General features: G+C 32.6%; 1 protein-coding gene across 1 annotated transcript in view; it reads left to right on the forward strand.

Moving 5' to 3' along the window:
• Positions 1-14,226, forward strand: part of LOC111058142 (transient receptor potential cation channel subfamily V member 5) — a 44,379-nt gene extending 30,153 nt beyond the window's left edge. Inside the window, exons 13-19 of the mRNA XM_039438272.1 lie at positions 2,914-3,099; positions 3,692-3,843; positions 5,182-5,291; positions 6,650-6,831; positions 7,667-7,783; positions 11,753-11,878; positions 13,832-14,226. Of these exons, the coding sequence (XP_039294206.1) occupies positions 2,914-3,099; positions 3,692-3,843; positions 5,182-5,291; positions 6,650-6,831; positions 7,667-7,783; positions 11,753-11,878; positions 13,832-13,978 (1,020 nt within the window). The 3' untranslated portion in view covers positions 13,979-14,226. The remainder of the gene's footprint in view (positions 1-2,913; positions 3,100-3,691; positions 3,844-5,181; positions 5,292-6,649; positions 6,832-7,666; positions 7,784-11,752; positions 11,879-13,831) is intronic.
• The last annotated feature ends 4,911 nt before the right edge of the window (positions 14,227-19,137 follow it).

Consider the following 19,137-nt stretch of genomic DNA (forward strand, 5'->3'; position numbering starts at 1 on the left):
AACCTATGAAGCTCTATGGATTCACGTAGGCCTACAGCGTAATATTAATAGGAAAACAGTTTGATGTTCCTTTTCCCAAGATAATTTGACAGTGGGCTCCACTGGGATTCCTATTCAAATGAAAAAAAAAATTCTGTAGGTAGCTTCATAATTTAGGTCTGCCATCTTCGTTCCGCCACATTGGATTTTGTTTTGTTAAACTGATGATAAGAGGAATCTGAATCTGAATCTCTCTCTATTTCTTACACTCACTCTTCTGCTCAACCACAAATACTAGCACGGGGAATACAGTCTCGTGGCAATAGAGTATGAACTTTCTGGAGGTGGTATGGATGTAATTTCTGCTATTTTAGTATCCTCCAAATAATAGATTGATAGACATTAAACTGCACTGACAATTCTCTTGTGCTCTTCTCTGGATATTCATAAATTTCATTAAGAACTTTTTCTTCTAACTCAACAGTCATAGTAGATCGGGGTCTGCCTGCATAAATGTGCTCTTTGGATATCAAAGAATCTGTTTCAGACAGACGTTGATGAATAGTGGCAAAAAACCTTGAACTTGGACATATTCGGTTAGGAAAGTTCTCTTGATACAAACGTCTTGCTTCAGTACTATTACAGTAGTGTCCCACTCCATACATTAAATGCATGTCAGCTAATCGGAGTATGAATAATGTCTAAGATTACCTGCCATTTTTTAAAAAGTTAACACTCAACACGAAAGCAAAGTGGAATGGTTACAAATAACTGGTTAATAGATTAAACAAAAAACACAGCGCGGTTACAGTAGGCCTAACTTACAGTTTTTTTTTTTGTTCAACAGTGAGCTAAAATATTTCTGAAAATAATTTTCAGCTGATAATTTCATTTGAATATTTTCTTATTTAAAACATAATAAATCAGCTGTTTTAAAACAGCTGTTATTAAAATCCATGTTTTATTTGCAATCAGCTACGAGCGATCTTCAAAATATAAAATTTCAATGTAAAGGTACAATTACAATATGAAAATATAGTCTGGTTACGCTATTTAGAATTGTGTTGAGGCACATTTGATATTATTATTATTATATTGAAAAACTCCAATTTAGATTATAGGTATTGTGCTATTACCATATTTTTCAAGAGTTTGCTATGCAGGATTTTCTATTATTCACCTTGTTCATATACTATTCTACATTGGATCTATTAGTACTGATGTGATATAGGTAGCAATATTGTTATATTTATTTATTTCGTCATGTAGGTACAATACGTAGTGTAACTTGGTTATTGCGACCATAGCGTCAACAAGAATATATTGTCACTTATAAGTCCCGTCAAAAATTATAAGTACGGTAATTTACATTGTGAAAACCTCGGATTTATCGTCAGTAAATTATAAACCCTCTTATATAACTGAATAAAGTTCTATTTCTGTCACGTCCACTTCTATTAGATTTGTGAACAGGATTGCAGTTCCGTGTTGAAACCAACACATCTTCAGCTGTATAATGATGTATTGATTTCAACATGAAACTGCAGTCCTGTGAACAAGTTTAATAAATGTGGATGTGAAAAAATTAAACTGTTTATTCAAATTTTCAAATTCAAATTCATTCATTTGCCATAAAATAATACAGATTGATAAAATAAATATTCTAACTTACAAAATGGCACTACCGGCAAAGAAAACTTGTGCGCCGGCAGTGAGTTCGAACAACTAGGTACAGCAAACATGTCAATAGAAAGAAAAAGAGCTTATTCAAACCACTAGAATAACTAAAATTATGGAAACCAGGTCACATCTCAAAACTTACAAACGATAAGACAAAGTAACAAAATCACAAGCAAATGACAAACTTAAAAAGACCAATTCAAGGAAGCCATGACAAATTCTTTTTTAAATTTATAACACAAGAATGAAACACTACATAATGGATATAGATAATTTAAAATAATCATTTATCCTAATCCAATCCAGTATAAGATTCGTTATGGATTTTTTAATTCTGTCATTTTTATTTTTTAAGTTCAACAATATCAATTTCTATTCAATAAATGTTATCCCTTATATAACGTCAAGAAAATTTGACCGAGAAGGACTGAGAGGAATGTTCAGAAGAAAATTACATAGAGTTACTTCTTTGTTCAGTATGACTTCCGCTTATAAGTTGTGAACTGTCATTTTCATTTTCGTACTTGAACTACTCTCTTGGTACTACAGCCCTGTATGAGCCTTGGCTTCCTCCGTCACACGCCTCCACTCGTTACGGCCATTCGCCATCCTTCTCCATCCATGAAACCCCATCATATTCAGATCACCGTCCATATCCTGCAGCCACCTTAAACTTTTTACACTCATTTGCTATCTCGCCATCTTTTACCTGCTGCAGCATTGTCCTAACATTACATGTTGCTACATTCAGTAGCCTACCGTACATATTTCCTTTTTTTTCTTTATAATTTACCAAAAACCGTCCGATATCCGAAGCTTGTTTGAAGGATTCGCAGCAAACTTGAATTTTTGCTGGGAGGAGCAGCTAACACCACACCAAACCCTCAACCTGGAGGACCAGGTAATTTTTCTTTCAGGGTTTTCTTCCCTTAGCCTTTGAAGGTCCACTGAGATCCATCTGCAAGGCAGCAGTTTTGTTGCTTGTTTTGGTCCTCCCCGGGTATTTGATTTCCCCGGTACCCACTATATATAGGGGACATTTCCTGATCCGCCACCTGCGGAGGCGCCCTATAGGAGACCAGCAACTCCCACGGGACTTGGACATTAGTGCTCATGTTTGTTTATTTATTTTTTACTTTATTTTTATTTTTAGACTTGAGTTTTTAGATAAGATGAGTGTTTTTATTACTTTAATATGTGAGAATAAAAATGGTTTGATTTTTGATTAAGTGAACTGGCCGGGTTGTGTTGCAGGAAGACGGTTTGGAGGAGTGGTGGAGCGGAATAGCCGGTGACTGTATCCTGTTGCAGGTGAATGACCTCTACGACTTGGCACGCCTGTGCGCCGAGGTGGCGCTTGAAATTGGCGCATTTCTCTACCTGCTGGCAGCACTGCGCGAGGCCCGCTTCCTCGGACTCAAAATGATGATCGAGAATCTGGTCAGTCATTAGGCAAACTCACGAAAAAAGTCTATGATTGTACCATAGTGAAGTTCACGTTGGCAGTATTTGATTAACATTATTGGAGTTTCTATCCATCGTTTATCCATCATTCGACAAAGCAGATAGTGCCATCCTTTTCTACCCACGAAACGTTACCAGATCGTTATTAAATAATTTAGAATCTTAATGTATTAATATTTCATCTGATATAACCGTATCAACGGTATGACAATATACTGTATTTTTACTTAACACAATAGAAGCTAAATACAGAAAATCATCTTCTTCTTCTTTCTTCTTCATCCTTTCTCTTCCACTCCTACTCCTTCTCATCCTTCTCCTCCCCCTCTTGCTCATTCTTCTCCTTCAAATCCTCCTCCTTCTCCTCCTACTACTCCTCCTCTCTTCTTCCCCTAATAATTCTTATTTTTCATTGTTTGTTTATCAGAGATGATATTTTGATTTATGATGCATTATATTTATGTAATGTAGGCCTATATTATTGAGAATGAGCATTGACTTGAGTTGAATAATATTGAGAATGAAAATAATTATTGAGTTGAATAATAATAATAATAATTGTTCTCAGATGACGGCGCCGTCGCGTGTGATGTTCCTGTTCTCGTGCTGCCTGATGATGACGATGCCCTTCTTCCGCTTCACCTGCCAGGACGAGACCGAGGACATCCTGGCCGTTGTCATCATGCTCACAACGGGGCCTTACTTCCTCTTCTTTTGCAGGTCAGTCCTAAGCAGCTCACAACTGAAACACAAATAAAAATGAAAATGAAATTTACTCTGCCTTTGAAATTTGAATACAAACATGGATTCAAAATTATACTAGCAACAATTTTCTATAGACTAAAGTTTACCGAAATACAGTTTACCAAAATTTGAATCAATGAACTTAATTCTGCCTTTGTATTATGCAACATTTGAATACAATCAATCAATCATGGTTTTAAAATTATACTAGCAGCAACTCTTTATAGACTGCACTTTACAAAGGTAAAGTAAAAGTTAGAAAGGTAAAGTGTTTGGAAATACAGTTTACCAAAATTTGAATTGAACAATTAATATTAGAGAATCCATTGTAATAATTTAAGGAATAGCCTATTATTACAGTACAGCGGAGTGGTCCGTGGTCTAGTGGATAGAGTGTTTGCATAACAACATAGAGATCCCCGGTTCAAATCCGCTCATCACCAAAAGTTTTTGAACAGGTCATCCCCGTGTCACGGGTCATCAGATGGACACGTTAAATTGTCGGTCCAGGCTGAAGTATGACAGTCGTAAGGCCCATTGATGGCTTAAATATTATATTCAGGCGAGGTGGAACTTCCGTCAGGAACTCCCACCAATAATACTACTCTAGAACATGGTACGCCATAGTGGAGTAGGTCAATTTCCACACAGAAAACACTAAACATGTAGAGGACACATTATAAGAAATTTCTGAAACTAACTATTGTATGTAATTGTAATTTATCTAATATTTTCTGTAATTGATGTAGTAGTTTTAGTTTTTTTGGGAAATAAACATTTCATTTATTTATTTAATAAAAGCCAAACGAATATTATTATTACAATACAGCGATCTATTAAAATTCTCTGAAATTATATTCAAATTTTAAAATAAAATAGATTTGAATATATTTCCAAATGTACTGTTTTGGTATAGTGTAGCCTATATGTTTATGGACCATAAACAATATTTAATTTCTTGGTAAGGGCTACTCATAATCACATGAAAGATTAAAAATCAGGGTACCCTTTTTCAATTTCATTTTATTTCTCACATCATCTTTCGTCAGCTTTTAAAACTGAATTTGAATTCAATTTTTGATTTACTTTTAATTTCAGCTTTGAAACTGGAACAATTTCTAATAACTCTGTAGAAGTCAAGACACTGTTTCAAAGTACCTACATTAGAGTATCTCAATGTCTTGAACTAAGTGTCTATAGCCTACTCTATACTCCAGCAGAGACAGAATATGGTATTCATTTGATATGATCACTTCTATGTGTAGGTCATATTCTATGATAAGTTTTTAAACATTATTTTCAATTTTTTTTCAGAGGGTTCAAAACAGTGGGACCTTTCGTAGTGATGATTTACAGAATGGTAATGGGTGATCTTCTTCGTTTCGCATCCATTTATTTGGTGTTTGTTATGGGATTTTCACAAGGTAAACTATCAAACATTTCTAAATTGTTGAAATTATATCCGAATAAATAAATACTATTAGCATTTAATCTATATTTTATCTATACAACATAATATTAGATTCGCAATCAATTTACACTGATCATCACATTTTAAAACCAAAACCCGTCACAAATGATCTAAAATGGTTTATAAAAAATATTAATCATTAGCTGATTTAATATAATAATAATATCAATGGATTATCTCAAATGTTATATTTTTTCATCCAGGAAACAATGCAATGGTATAATTGATAATTATATCTTCAGAAATATTTCTTGGCTCAACCTATGAAATAATAGATTGAGTATGAAAGTGAAGGTCTACTATTCTCTTGAAAATATCTACAGTGAAATACAGTGTAGCTAATGGATTTGATTTTTTATTAATAGACGATACATTCAATCCAGGTAAAAACGACAGGCATTCGCTCAAAGCTGCTTGAATCCTTAATTAGCTTGCAAGATTTACCTACTTACTCCATGGCGCTACAGTCCATCCAGGGCCTTGCCTTGGCCTCCTCTAGAATGCCTCTCTACTCCTCTCTGTCGGCAGCCTTGCATCTCCATCCCCTAACGCCTATTTTCCGAAGATCATCTAGGTTGCGAGATTAGACTTTTAAATAATAATAATGCTTTTTTACATTTTCACATGCTCTTACATTTTACAAGATCTCTATTAAAAATTATGTTACATCATAGACAAAATATAGCATAAGGTTGTTTATGTTCCAAATTTCAAGCCGATTTTCTGTTAACTCAAGCCGATTACTGTCAACCGCTGTCTATTATTACTGTTCTGGACGGGTGAAAGTGTATGAACGGCACAGTATGAGAAACTACCAGCGTCGTGCCGGTTGCACAAAAGCCGGTTAAATTTTAACCGTGATTAATTCCACGAGAACCAATCAGGGAAGCCGTCTTATCAAAAAGACCTTCTCTGATTGGTTCTCGTGAAATTAATCACGATTAAAATTTAACCGAATCTTGTGCAACCGGTCCTTAGTCAGTGAAATTAATTCCACGAGAATCAATCAGAGAAGCCGTCTTATCAAAAAAGCCTTCTCTGATTGGTTCTCGTGAAATTAAAATTTGACCGGCTTTTGTGCAACCGGGCCATAGCTTCACGAAAAATAACTAATCGACTATCGACTTGAGTTAACTGTGAAACTTAGAATATAAACACCCTATACCATATGATATCTACTTATGCTATATTTTCTCTATGGAAATCTATCAAACTTTCTAGCCTATAAGTCTGGAAATATGTAGCGTATTCATTTTCTGAAGTTATTAAACATTTTATTGTAGATTTGTAAAATTTTGCTCTTGTTTGTAGCGTATTACATAATTTTCTTGACGTACGACAACCCGACGACACCAGAAGGTACGGACGACACTACGTCGAATCCACTGCCCAGTCCAATTGAAGCCATTATGGCCATGTTCTTCATGTCACTCACCAACTTTGGAGACTACTACTCTGCGTTCGAGAACACCGAACATGAAATCGAAGCTAAGGTATTCCTTCCTACTATTTCGTGATATTCGTCATTCATTGCAAAGGAATTATTATTCATATTCAACAGTATCATCCATAGAAATGCTATAAGTTGATATTTTGTAGTTATGGGAATAAATTGAATTACAAATTTATTGTTAGGAACTCATCACAAACGTTTCAAACACAAAATACTCTGATTAGCACTAATGTCAAAACGTAAAAACTCGAATTAAAATAAAAATCTCAAATCTCAAAGTAAATTGTGAGAACATACAGTTAATTGAAGAAAAATAATAAAATAGAGACTTCCTCTATAAGTTAGTTACCCTGAAACAAATATATCAATGAGACTGCTATCAAATAACTATACTAAATTCTGTGGGGAAGCTGCTAATGATTTATTATTGAAAAAATCAAGCTTTGAATGATTAAGCTCAATAATTATATCACTGTACTCAGTCGTATCTGCTAGATTTGTTACCGTAGGCCTACTGTTGAATTTGTTGCTGATAGACACAAAGTAAAACTTGAAAGAATGAATCCATGAAAAATTGAGAAGATCTTCAATACTACTATCATTTTGAATGATTTTATTGTGATTTCATTGCATTTTTGTTTTCATTTATTGATAATGGCTAACTCATCGATTGTAAATTTGCAAAGATTTATAAGAGGATCAGACAAACTCAGCATTGAGATGTACTCCACAGAAATTAGTAATCTTGTAAAAAAAAATGATATTTCTAGTAGATTTTCAGTTACATCTACTATTATTATCCATAACATGATTGATTGATAACTTGTAGTTCTAAATGCCCTGGAAATGTATGTTTTATCCTGTTCCTTTTGCAGGCTTTCTTTGTGATTTACATGGTGATTGTGGCAATTCTTCTAATCAACATGTTGATCGCTATGATGGGTAACACTTACCAGAAGATTGCTGAAACAAAGAATGAATGGCAAAGACAGGTAATTCGGTCGTGTATCATAATCCTAGAATCTTTTGCTGGTTTCTTCTATAATAATAATAATAATAATAATAATAATAATAATAATAATAATATTGTTATTATATTATTAACTAGCAGGTAACCCGTGCTTTGCAAGGGTCTTTCTTAAAACTTGACGAAATGAAATCTAGAAGAATTCAAAATAGGCCTATAAGAATCCTCGGTTGATTAAGAATTTATATGCTGCATTTCAAGTAAATCAATATGACCACCTTTCAATTAAAAAAAGAAGTTGGATTCAAAATGGCGGAAAAAATTTGGGTATGACGGAAAACCTGTTTTTATCATTCGAAAATGATCCCCAATCATACGTATCTTCTAATTTCCCTTTTAAGAGAAATCTTCTGCTGCTTCCATACAAACTGGAAGCATGATAAATAATTGAAAACTTGATGTAATCAAATCTTGAAGAATTTAAAATTGGTCTATAACCACCCTCGGTTAAGCAAGAATCTATATGCAAAATTTCAAGTTAATCAGTTCAGTAGTTCTGACGTGATAATGCGTCAAACATAATTTCCCTATACTTTACATCTGTATAGGCTACGTTTATAATCCAGTTCTTTCCTTTATTATAGTATAGAAGATGATACATGGATGGATGATCGTTGTTATTTTACTAAAAGATAGAATAAGTTGAATAGTTTCCCTTTCAGAGGGAGTTTTGATAACCCACAAAACTCATTTTTCATTTGAAGATAAAACGAAAAGGTGCATATGACCTTATTTTTTGCTCAGCTTGTCAAAATACCCCTCATTCCAATATTAAAATTTTCGACTGACTGTGCAGTGAGTCAATCATTCTATCAGGGCTCTAATAATTTTGAAATTTTTATTAAATAAACATGGAAGAATATAATTTTTTATGTAAATAACAACATCTTCATTCAAATACATATTAACTGCATGCGTTTTCATATTGCCGATACAGCATTGATGAAACTGTAGACGTTTATTGAACACTTTGTCTCAAAAATTGTTCTAGCTGAAAAATTAATAATCCATGCCACGTGTAGGCCTAAACATTACATCAGGAAAACGAAGTTTCAAAACTATATTTTAGGTAGAAAGCAATATAGAAACAGATGTTCCTTTTTTAATTTCGACCATATGATTTGGTAATTTTTTAATGAAATCGAATGTACCATTAATTAAATTTAAACATCAATTCTGAGAAATCTAGAAGGAAAATTAAAATTTGGGCTCCCAGGTGCACGAGATTGATATTTTTAGAATCTATGTGTAAAATTTGGAGATCTAAATCATTCCCGTTTTTCCGGTATGCAATCCACAAGTTGACATGTTTTGATGCGAACAAACGAACAAACACAACCCTACTCTCTCTTATTATATAGATGTAGTAAGACATTTATTTAGGAGTTCAGGTAATTGGATTTTGAATGAAATAATAGACATCTAAGTTAATGGATATTGAGATTTCCATTTACGAATGCAACCTCAGTACCTACTATCTAAGAGCACAAGACAATGAATTGTTTAATTTCATCATGGAGCAATTTGACATTTTATAAATAGTGTTTAATTCAACAAGGCTTGAGGTAGCTTGTATTGGAGGATTTAGTTCTTCAAAACCATATATTCCATGGAGATATTAGATCGAATATTTTGTACTTTACTTTCTAATGTGCATATAAAATGATTCATTCCAGAAGTGAAATATTCAGTACCTCCTCATGTATATCCTCATGAATTGTAAACTACAGAACTTATTTCAAAACCTTGACAATAATTTAACATAGATCTAACACTAGCATACTATCAATTCCTTCCCAATTCTTCTTCTCCTTCTCGTTCTTCAGCTACACAATATTTTGATGAGAGTTGACTATGTGATGCATGTTATACTGTATAGGATATATTGTATGTTATATTGTTAGGATGCATGTTATATTGTATAGGACGTACTTTCTTTACCCACCGTCTTTTATAGTGGATAACTGTGTGTGAATCAAGTTATCCTAGTAAATAATGTAGCCTTATATTCTTGTTGATAGTAATCATTCTATCTCAAATATATTTTATTAGACAGGGAAAAATATTTTTCCATGATTAAATAATACATTTTCATATAATTGGCATGAAATATTTTAGTAGTTTGTCTGGTATTTCTGGACAGTTCACGAACAATTTGGCCCGGTTGCACAAAAGCCGGTTAAATTTCAACCGTGATTAATTTCACGAGAACCAATCTCTAGGTTTTTTTGATTAGACGGCTTTTCTGATTGGTTCTCTTGTAATTAATCACGATTGAAATTTAACCTGCTTTTGTGCAACCGGCACTTTGAAAACGGTGCGTAGTTGCAGAAAGATATCGAGCTATCTGCTTTGTCCAATGACAGACAAGGATAGTAAATCAATGTAGACTACGGGTAGATGCTAACTTTTTGACGTGAATCTCACTATAGCTCGGTAATTATCATGAATATGACAGATTGCAGTTCCTAAAAGAACTTGAATGGGTAAAACTTTATGAAAATGAAATTAACGTGTCTTATTTTATGATATTAACGTCTTATTTTATGATATGAACGTCTTATTTCATGAGATGAATGTCTTATTTTATGATATGAACGTCTTATTCATGAGATGAATGTCTTATTTCATGATATGAATGTCTTATTTCATGAGATGAATGTCTTATTTTATGATATGAACGTCTTATTTCATGAGATGAATGTCTTATTTCATGATATGAACGTCTTATTCATGAGATGAATGTCTTATTTCATGATATGAATGTCTTATTTCATGAGATGAATGTCTTATTTTATGATATGAACGTCTTATTTCATGAGATGAATGTCTTATTTCATGATATGAACGTCTTATTTCATGAGATGAATGTCTTATTTTATGATATGAACGTCTTATTTCATGAGATGAATGTCTTATTTCATGATATGAATGTCTTATTTCATGATATGAATGTCTTATTTCATGAGATGAATGTCTTATTTTATGATATGAACGTCTCATTTTATAAAATGAACGTCTTATTTTATGAAATGAACGTCTTATTTCATGAGATGAATGTCTTATTTTATGATATGAACGTGTACTTTTATTTAAATTACAGTGGGCAAGAATAGTTCTGGTTGTGGAGAGAGGTGTTAGTCCTAAGGAACGCTTGAAAAAGCTTATGTCCTATTCACAGCCTATGTCCGATGACAGACAAGGATAGTAAATCAATGTAGACTACGGGTAGATGCTAACTTTTTGACGTGAATCTCACTATAGCTCGGTAATTATCATTAATATGACAGATTGCAGTTCCTAAAAGAACTTGAATGAGTGAAACTTTATGAAAATGAAATTAACGTGTCTTATTTTATGATATTAACGTCTTATTTTATGATATGAACGTCTTATTTCATGAGATGAATGTCTTATTTTATGATATGAACGTCTTATTCATGAGATGAATGTCTTATTTCATGATATGAACGTCTTATTTCATGAGATGAATGTCTTATTTTATGATATGAACGTCTTATTTCATGAGATGAATGTCTTATTTCATGATATGAACGTCTTATTCATGAGATGAATGTCTTATTTCATGATATGAATGTCTTATTTCATGAGATGAATGTCTTATTTTATGATATGAACGTCTTATTCATGAGATGAATGTCTTATTTCATGATATGAACGTCTTATTTCATGAGATGAATGTCTTATTTTATGATATGAACGTCTTATTTCATGAGATGAATGTCTTATTTCATGATATGAATGTCTTATTTCATGATATGAATGTCTTATTTCATGAGATGAATGTCTTATTTTATGATATGAACGTCTCATTTTATAAAATGAACGTCTTATTTTATGAAATGAACGTCTTATTTCATGAGATGAATGTCTTATTTTATGATATGAACGTGTACTTTTATTTAAATTACAGTGGGCAAGAATAGTTCTGGTTGTGGAGAGAGGTGTTAGTCCTAAGGAACGCTTGAAAAAGCTTATGTCCTATTCACAGCCTATGTCCGATGGAAGGAGGGCTCTGGTTCTCAGGCTGAACATGACGGTGAGACTGCATTATTTATAACCATCATTATACTAACATCTCCATAAAATGATGTTAATCAAAACCACATCAAAAGGAATAAATCCATTTCATATTTATTATATTTAGTGTATGGCATTTTTTGTCAAATTTTTAAAATTTCACACTTTTATAAGTGCACGTCGAGGGATGAAAAAGGAATAAATCCATTTCATATTTATTATATTTAGTGTATGGCATTTTTTTGTCAAATTTTTAAAATTTCACACTTTTATAAGTGCACGTCGAGGGATGAAATATACTGTATTGTCTGGGGACTGGCTACAGTGAAGTCGTTAGCCTCGCCCAGGTAGGCACGTCTCTCAAACTCAAATATAATGTGGTGCACTGTCTGCCTGTCTGCTCCATCGCCCCACAGTCACATACTGGGGAGTCTCCAAGTCCCCATTTGAAAAATGACGCATTACATCTCCCATGCTGGGTTCAAATGCTGCTGAGCACTGGGAGCCAGGAAACTGGAGTGGATCGTAAGGCTCCTGTAATTATTCGCATTGAATTATTCAGTTGCACATCTACAAGGTGAGTGTGACAACTTTTGATCCAGGAAGATGCACAGTACTCAGCAGCAGCATACACCAGGCCCAGACTAGAGCACCTCAGAGTTGAGGAAGATGAGCCCCAAGTTGTGCCACAACTTGGGGCTCATCTTCCTCAACTCTGAGGTGCTCTCTCAGAGCAATGGTGTGGTAATCCATTTCAAAATACAATTGATATCTCATCATGAATATTAAAAATGCCCATTCTTATACTCATTACTCTAGCATTTTCTAACATTATTGAAATAGAAAATAATTATTGATAGTCTATTAATAATATTGGTTTATAGATTAACATTATTATTATTATTCTAAATAAGCAATTAGTGACTTTTCATTGTAATAATGAAAGCGATAATGTGCTAAATTGATTAATTCTACCATAGACAATATTCAACTATATCTATCAATTGTTTTAAATCGAATTGAATTTGTGTTTCATGTGAGTTGGATTTAGTAACGAATAGATGATTATTATATTGACTGACTAATTATTCTAGATGCATCTATATTTATTGATCCAATTATTCGCAATTCATTATAAAGAATTGTAACAATGTTTTGTTATTTGTTCAAATATGGATGTTCATTTATTTATTTACAAAGGCAACCTTCTACAAGTATTTTAAGCCTAACTGATGATGAGGGAATGAATGATAATACACTTTTTGGGTAGTTGAGAAGTTGATATTGTAGTGATTATTCATATAAAAAAAAAGACTGAGAAATTGTCAAAAACCACAGATTTTATTAAAAGTTAGAAAGACTGGTTTCGGTTTTTACACCATTGTGAATCTCTGATCTATTCTGATAATCTCTGAGTTTATCAGAGATTGAAAATGGTGTGACAACCAAAACCGGTCTTACCAACTTTCAATGAAATCTGTGGTTTTTTAAAAATTTCTTAGTCTTTTTATTTTAAATGATAATACAGTACAAACGTTGTTGATGACTAGCTGAAATGAAACTTGAGAATGGATTGAATCTACTATCATTTTTTGTAACAATAGGAATAGGAAATGATACCTTGATAATTTTATAATTTGTATATTTGAGTTTTATCTATGATAATTACAATACGATAGTTTGTAGAGGAGTGAATAACTATTATTGGTGAAGTCGTAGAATATTATAGTAATTCTGTTTTATGTGTGAATAAATTATTTCTTTTCAAATGAATTGAAAATATATTTATATTAGCTATATTCATATTATTTTAAGATTTTCTGTTTCATTATTGATATCAATTTCTATTTACAAAAACAGAACGCATTTAAAAATAACAATAATTGCTTTTTATAGAATATCTTTCATTTCCTAAATATTGCATACTAATAATTATTATTATTATATTTATTATTTTGAATAATGTTTGCAGGAAGAAGACAAGGAAGAAATGAAAGAAATCCTGGAAATGAAACGTGTACATGATAAAATTGTCATGAAGCGCAAAAAAGGCTTGAAATTGTTGGGGACTACAACTCCTAGTCCAAAGAGGATGAAAGGCCGAGAAACTCCTATTTAAAACCGTATAACATTTCAGTTTTTGTTTTATATCTGCAATGAGTTATAAATATTTTGGCAAAGTAATTCAATAAATCCATTCTCCTTCTCCCACAGTTCATTATAGTGATCCAAAATTTAGTAGTAATTTTATCTAGGTTATTATTCTTTATAGTCTACTGCTCATGACAAACAGCTTTTTATTATTTCACTTTACAACATTTCAAAACTCTGTATCCTGTTTGAAATTAAATTTTATATTTTGTATTCCAAATTTGAAGCAGTTCTGGGCAAATGCCTGTTGTTTTTACCTGGATTATATTTACATATGAATAAATGAGATTATATTGCAATTGCGTGTGAAGATGATTCACAATTGATTCCGGTACGGTAATTGAAGTAAACTAGGATAAGGGTTGTTGAGAAGTAAAGTTCAATCACCTACTTATACCCACTATTGAATTCCACATCGTATTTTCATTTTCAGTTTAAGAATGAGAATTGAAGACTAAGTCCATTGATATAAACGCGTTGGTTCTAAATTCACGAAGCATGTAAGTTTTGGGACATATTTATTTTGTAATTCGGTCCCACCTCAGGGGTAACATTTGGTGTGCTACCAATTTATCCTAATAGGTTGGATATCTTTCACCTATCATCTAAGGAAAGTCATCGGTTCCAAATAAGCTAATATCTTGATATATCATGAATGGGTCTAATGCTTATGAATAAGAAATTAAGTTCAGAGCAAATAAACTTATAACTTTTATAATACTTGGGCAATTTACAAAAAAAATTTACTGAACAAAACCATATGACACTTGAACATAGAATCTTACAAGCTAAAATACTTATCTATTCTTATTTGAATTCATTTGTTTGGCTACAGACTTCAAAATTATACGATATATTCAAGACACATTTAGTAAATGATAAAATTATTCAGATCTCAAATAAAACATTTTAAACTTCACTTAAACAGAAAACTTTCAACAGGACAAAAACTATTCTATTTCAGCCAGCAGCCATTTTTCCTGAGGGCTCTACATAGCTTGCTTTCTCAAAGGACACACCTTAAAAACGTCATCAATGCCAACCTCACAAAAAAAAGAATACAACTCTACAAATTCCATTTATTATATTCAATAAAACTTTATTTTTAAAGTTATTTTAAATTTATTTACCCTTTATGTTGTTTAGAATTATCTGTTAATTCAGAAATAGAACTTTGTTACAGTAGTCAACACAAATGTATCTGATAAATTCCCGGAGAAAGTTTAGTCCGCATATCGATTACACCAATATTTGCTATCAAGTTTTATTAATATTTTGAAATATCGAATTGAAGATTTGATTTTAATCGAGAAAAAATGTAATATTACAGTTTATTTATTTATTTACAATATCTCTTTGGAGACAACAGGCCGAAACCCACAACTGCCTCCTCAACTTGGATTATAATACTGTAAAAATACTATAAAAAATTATGTTGTAATAAGTTTTGACTGATAAGATTATTGATGAAAAGTTTGAGAAGGATTTGAAATTTTGATTACGCTACGTAATATAACACATATAAAATAGTGACATTAAAACATAACACTTTGTCTTTGACTAGAGTTGACATGGACAGGCCACATTGAAAGAGTTTTACACCAGGCTGGCGTGGGTGATCTATTTCTAGACTCAGACTAATTCTCAGCAGAAGAGATCATCTGGTGATCAGGTGTACACCTGGTAATCAAGAGTACACCTGGTAATCAGGTGTACACCTGGTAATCAAGAGTACACCTGGTAATCAGGTGTACACCTGGTAATGGTGTACTTCACTCTTTGGCCTTTTCCAGTCCAATCTCCTGTACGACTCCTGCTGTGGGGGAAAGCAGCGGGCTGCAGGAGTGTGTTGATACTCCAAAAGTAGCCTTAGCACTCTGAGCTGATGCTCAGCGGTTTATCGTGAGCACTGTAGTGTCTAGACCCATCTTTGTGCAATACTCATCCACTGCGTGATTTCACACTCGACACTATAATGAAGCTGCTGAACCAGTCGTGGGGGAATGCGTAAACTTGTGAAATTATACATAAAATTTGATGCTCTAAAAACCTACGTTAAGCATTGATTTTTACAATGCATTTTTGGAAAGTTATAAGCCCTGAAAGAGCAAAATATTGGTTAAAAATCTGATTTTTATTCAACAATTTCACTTTTTCAAAAGCGAATATCCCGAAAACAGTTGTAAATATCATAAAACTCTTCTGAACAAAAATTGTAGGGAATTTATCAAACTTCGTTCTTGAATAGTTAGTCATGTCGGTTGAACCCATTGTTCTCAAGATATAAGCATGGAAGCGAAAAGCTAAAAAATTCAACTCTTTTACCCACCCTCATCCCTTTAGCACATAAGGTAAGGATGCTGGGGACTTTTAATAATATGTTCTCCTCCTAACTAGTCCCAACCCAACAAAGCTGGTCAAAAATTGTCTACAAAACATTCCCTCCAAATTCCTTAGTCAAGTTGTTTAGTTCAAACTAATGTAAAGTTAAAGATTTTCCATTTGAGAATAATTATTAATAACATCTATCACTTTTCGACAATTACTTCTTTAAGATTGCTTCCTCCTGCACAAATACACTCTTGAAATCTGTGTTGAGATTCCTGAACAATTGCTGCAACATTTCAGCTGGGATATTACTAATTTCATTTTGAATTGTCTGTTATGATTCAAACACAGTTATTGACATAGCCACCTCTAATACAAAAGGCCCCTGGCATACGATATTGCAACGTCGCAGTGTAGGCCTAGAATCTAATACATGATTGGTGAAAAAGATCAGCTGGTATTTTTTAAAATCTTTTCACCAATCATGTATTAGATTCTAGGCCTACACTGCGATGTTGCAATATCGTAGGCCGGGGCCTTGTATTAGAGGTTATTAGATGTTATTGGTCAAGTTGTGAAAACGTTTGATTTGAGATAGCTCCACAAACAGAAAATCGAAGGTGGACAGATCATGGGACCAGGAAACGCAGATGTTGCAGTGATAAATGAGGAATCGTCAACACAAATTTCAGGAGGAAGCCATCCTAAAGAAGTAATTGTCAAAAAGTGATGTTATAAATGGAAGTAAAGCAAGAGCAGAATCATACTGGAATTACAACGTTGGCAGAAGCTATCGATTAATTTTGATTGATATAGATTTTGGTTCGGGCACCAAAAGAACAGATAAATTTTTATTCATGTGTTGAAGCATTCAAATTGAATCTATTGAACATGATTTCTCATGATTTGACATTCACAGATTTAGTTGGGTGAAGCTATTTGAAGAATGTATCTGATTATCAATATTATAGTTTTCACAGCATTCTAGTTCATTGTGATTGTTGAAGGGTTCAAGTGAGTTGGTTCAAGTGAATTCTAGTACCAGTATTTGTGACTCTTCTTTATTTTTCTATCGATGTTTTGCTCCAGTAGAGAAAATTTAAAATGTTGGTTTTACATTGTATAAGCTTTAAAGATACAGTAATATAAATTTGATAAGTCAATGCAGTATTAAATTAATCGATGTTGTTTTTCATTGTATTGCTTTGTATCAATGTTACATGCACTGTTTGCAATTCATCACTGTTCTCTCAAGAATTATTTCGTTATGAATTTCATGATCTGACAATTCAAATTGAAATGCTATTTGGATGACGTTTACATTAGATTGGTTTTTTTAAAATAATAATTACATTGAAGAGGCAAACAATTTAATCCATTTGGAAGTAGAAGGAAATCACAGTTCAATTTGAACAGTGGATAGTCACTTTGAAATTTATTTGCTCAATTCATTTCGGCTTGATACTATCATTCTCTATTTGAGTTGATCAGAAATATGCATTGTATAAATGTTTATACTTCAGTTTGACTAATCTCTTATCACAGTCGCGCTTTCATTCATAAACATGATAATCCTAAATAAGTTTATTGCCTTAAGGATGTAGCTTATCTTACGTCGAACAATGTACAATACAAACAAGTTTTATTAAATTACTATTATTGATGATCATTGGAATTTCTGCCTATGAATGAGAAAAAGTCATTTCGAGAGCATTAAAATTCTTACCTATTAGAAAAAGTTACATTATTACTGGAAATTTGTTATTTGTAATATTTATTATAGGTACCGTAGTAGGGCTACTGTACATTCATTTTTGTGATATGATTAGACATTAACTACTTTATTATAAATCACGATAAGGATAGATAGGGAATACTGAGATGAGGATTTTTTTTGGATTGCATCAATAGTTAAATTTACATAGCATCAATTTGAAAGCTCTGATAATAATGATTGTGAACGGTACTGCAATTATGGCTCGGTATTGCCTCTTCATGTTCAGTGAGAATAGAAAGCTTCAGCATAATTTGTTCTCACTCACTATTTATGTTATAATATTGGTAACATTTTTTAATATTCAAGTTAAATGAGCAACAAAAATATTAATCTGCTTTCAGCTTGAAAATGTTCAACTCATCAGGAGTACAATGTTATCATATAGTATCACAGGTAGGTCTCCCGTGTTATCGGATGGGCACGTTAAACTGTCGGTCCCGGCTGAAGTAAGGCCCATTGACGGCTTAAATTATATATTCAGGCGGTGGGACCTTCCCGCAAGAGACTCCCCACCAACAAAAGCCATACGAATTTACTTTTTACAGGTAGGTCTACCCTTTTATTTTCGTTGTTTACCCGATCTGATGATATTCATCCCATTAAATCAAGTGTTTAAATTATAAAGAGTACTTACCGTAATCAATCAAACAAGAAAAAACACAAAAATGTTATGAAAAGAAATTTTGAATCTTAATTTTTCATAGAATAAGGATAAGGTGAAGGAGTCGATACATAAGTCGAGATACATAATATTTATCATCAAACTTGATTGAAAAACATCAATATCTGAAACTAGAGTTAGGTATTAAATTGTTATACCTCTGACTCGTGTATTGAGAAGACACACTTCAAATTAATGAATTCTGTGAGCAGACAACGAAAGCCTAATTTTTATTATCAGGGTGGTTGAATCAAGAAAATTATAATATTTTTTAAAGTTTTTAAAAGTGAAAATCTAGATTCAGTGCATGTCGAAACAATAGACAAAATTAATTGTTTCGGGCGCCATAGTGTAAATAAGA

This window comes from Nilaparvata lugens, chromosome 11 (assembly GCF_014356525.2).
Source record: "Nilaparvata lugens isolate BPH chromosome 11, ASM1435652v1, whole genome shotgun sequence".
Lineage (NCBI taxonomy): Eukaryota > Metazoa > Arthropoda > Insecta > Hemiptera > Delphacidae > Nilaparvata > Nilaparvata lugens.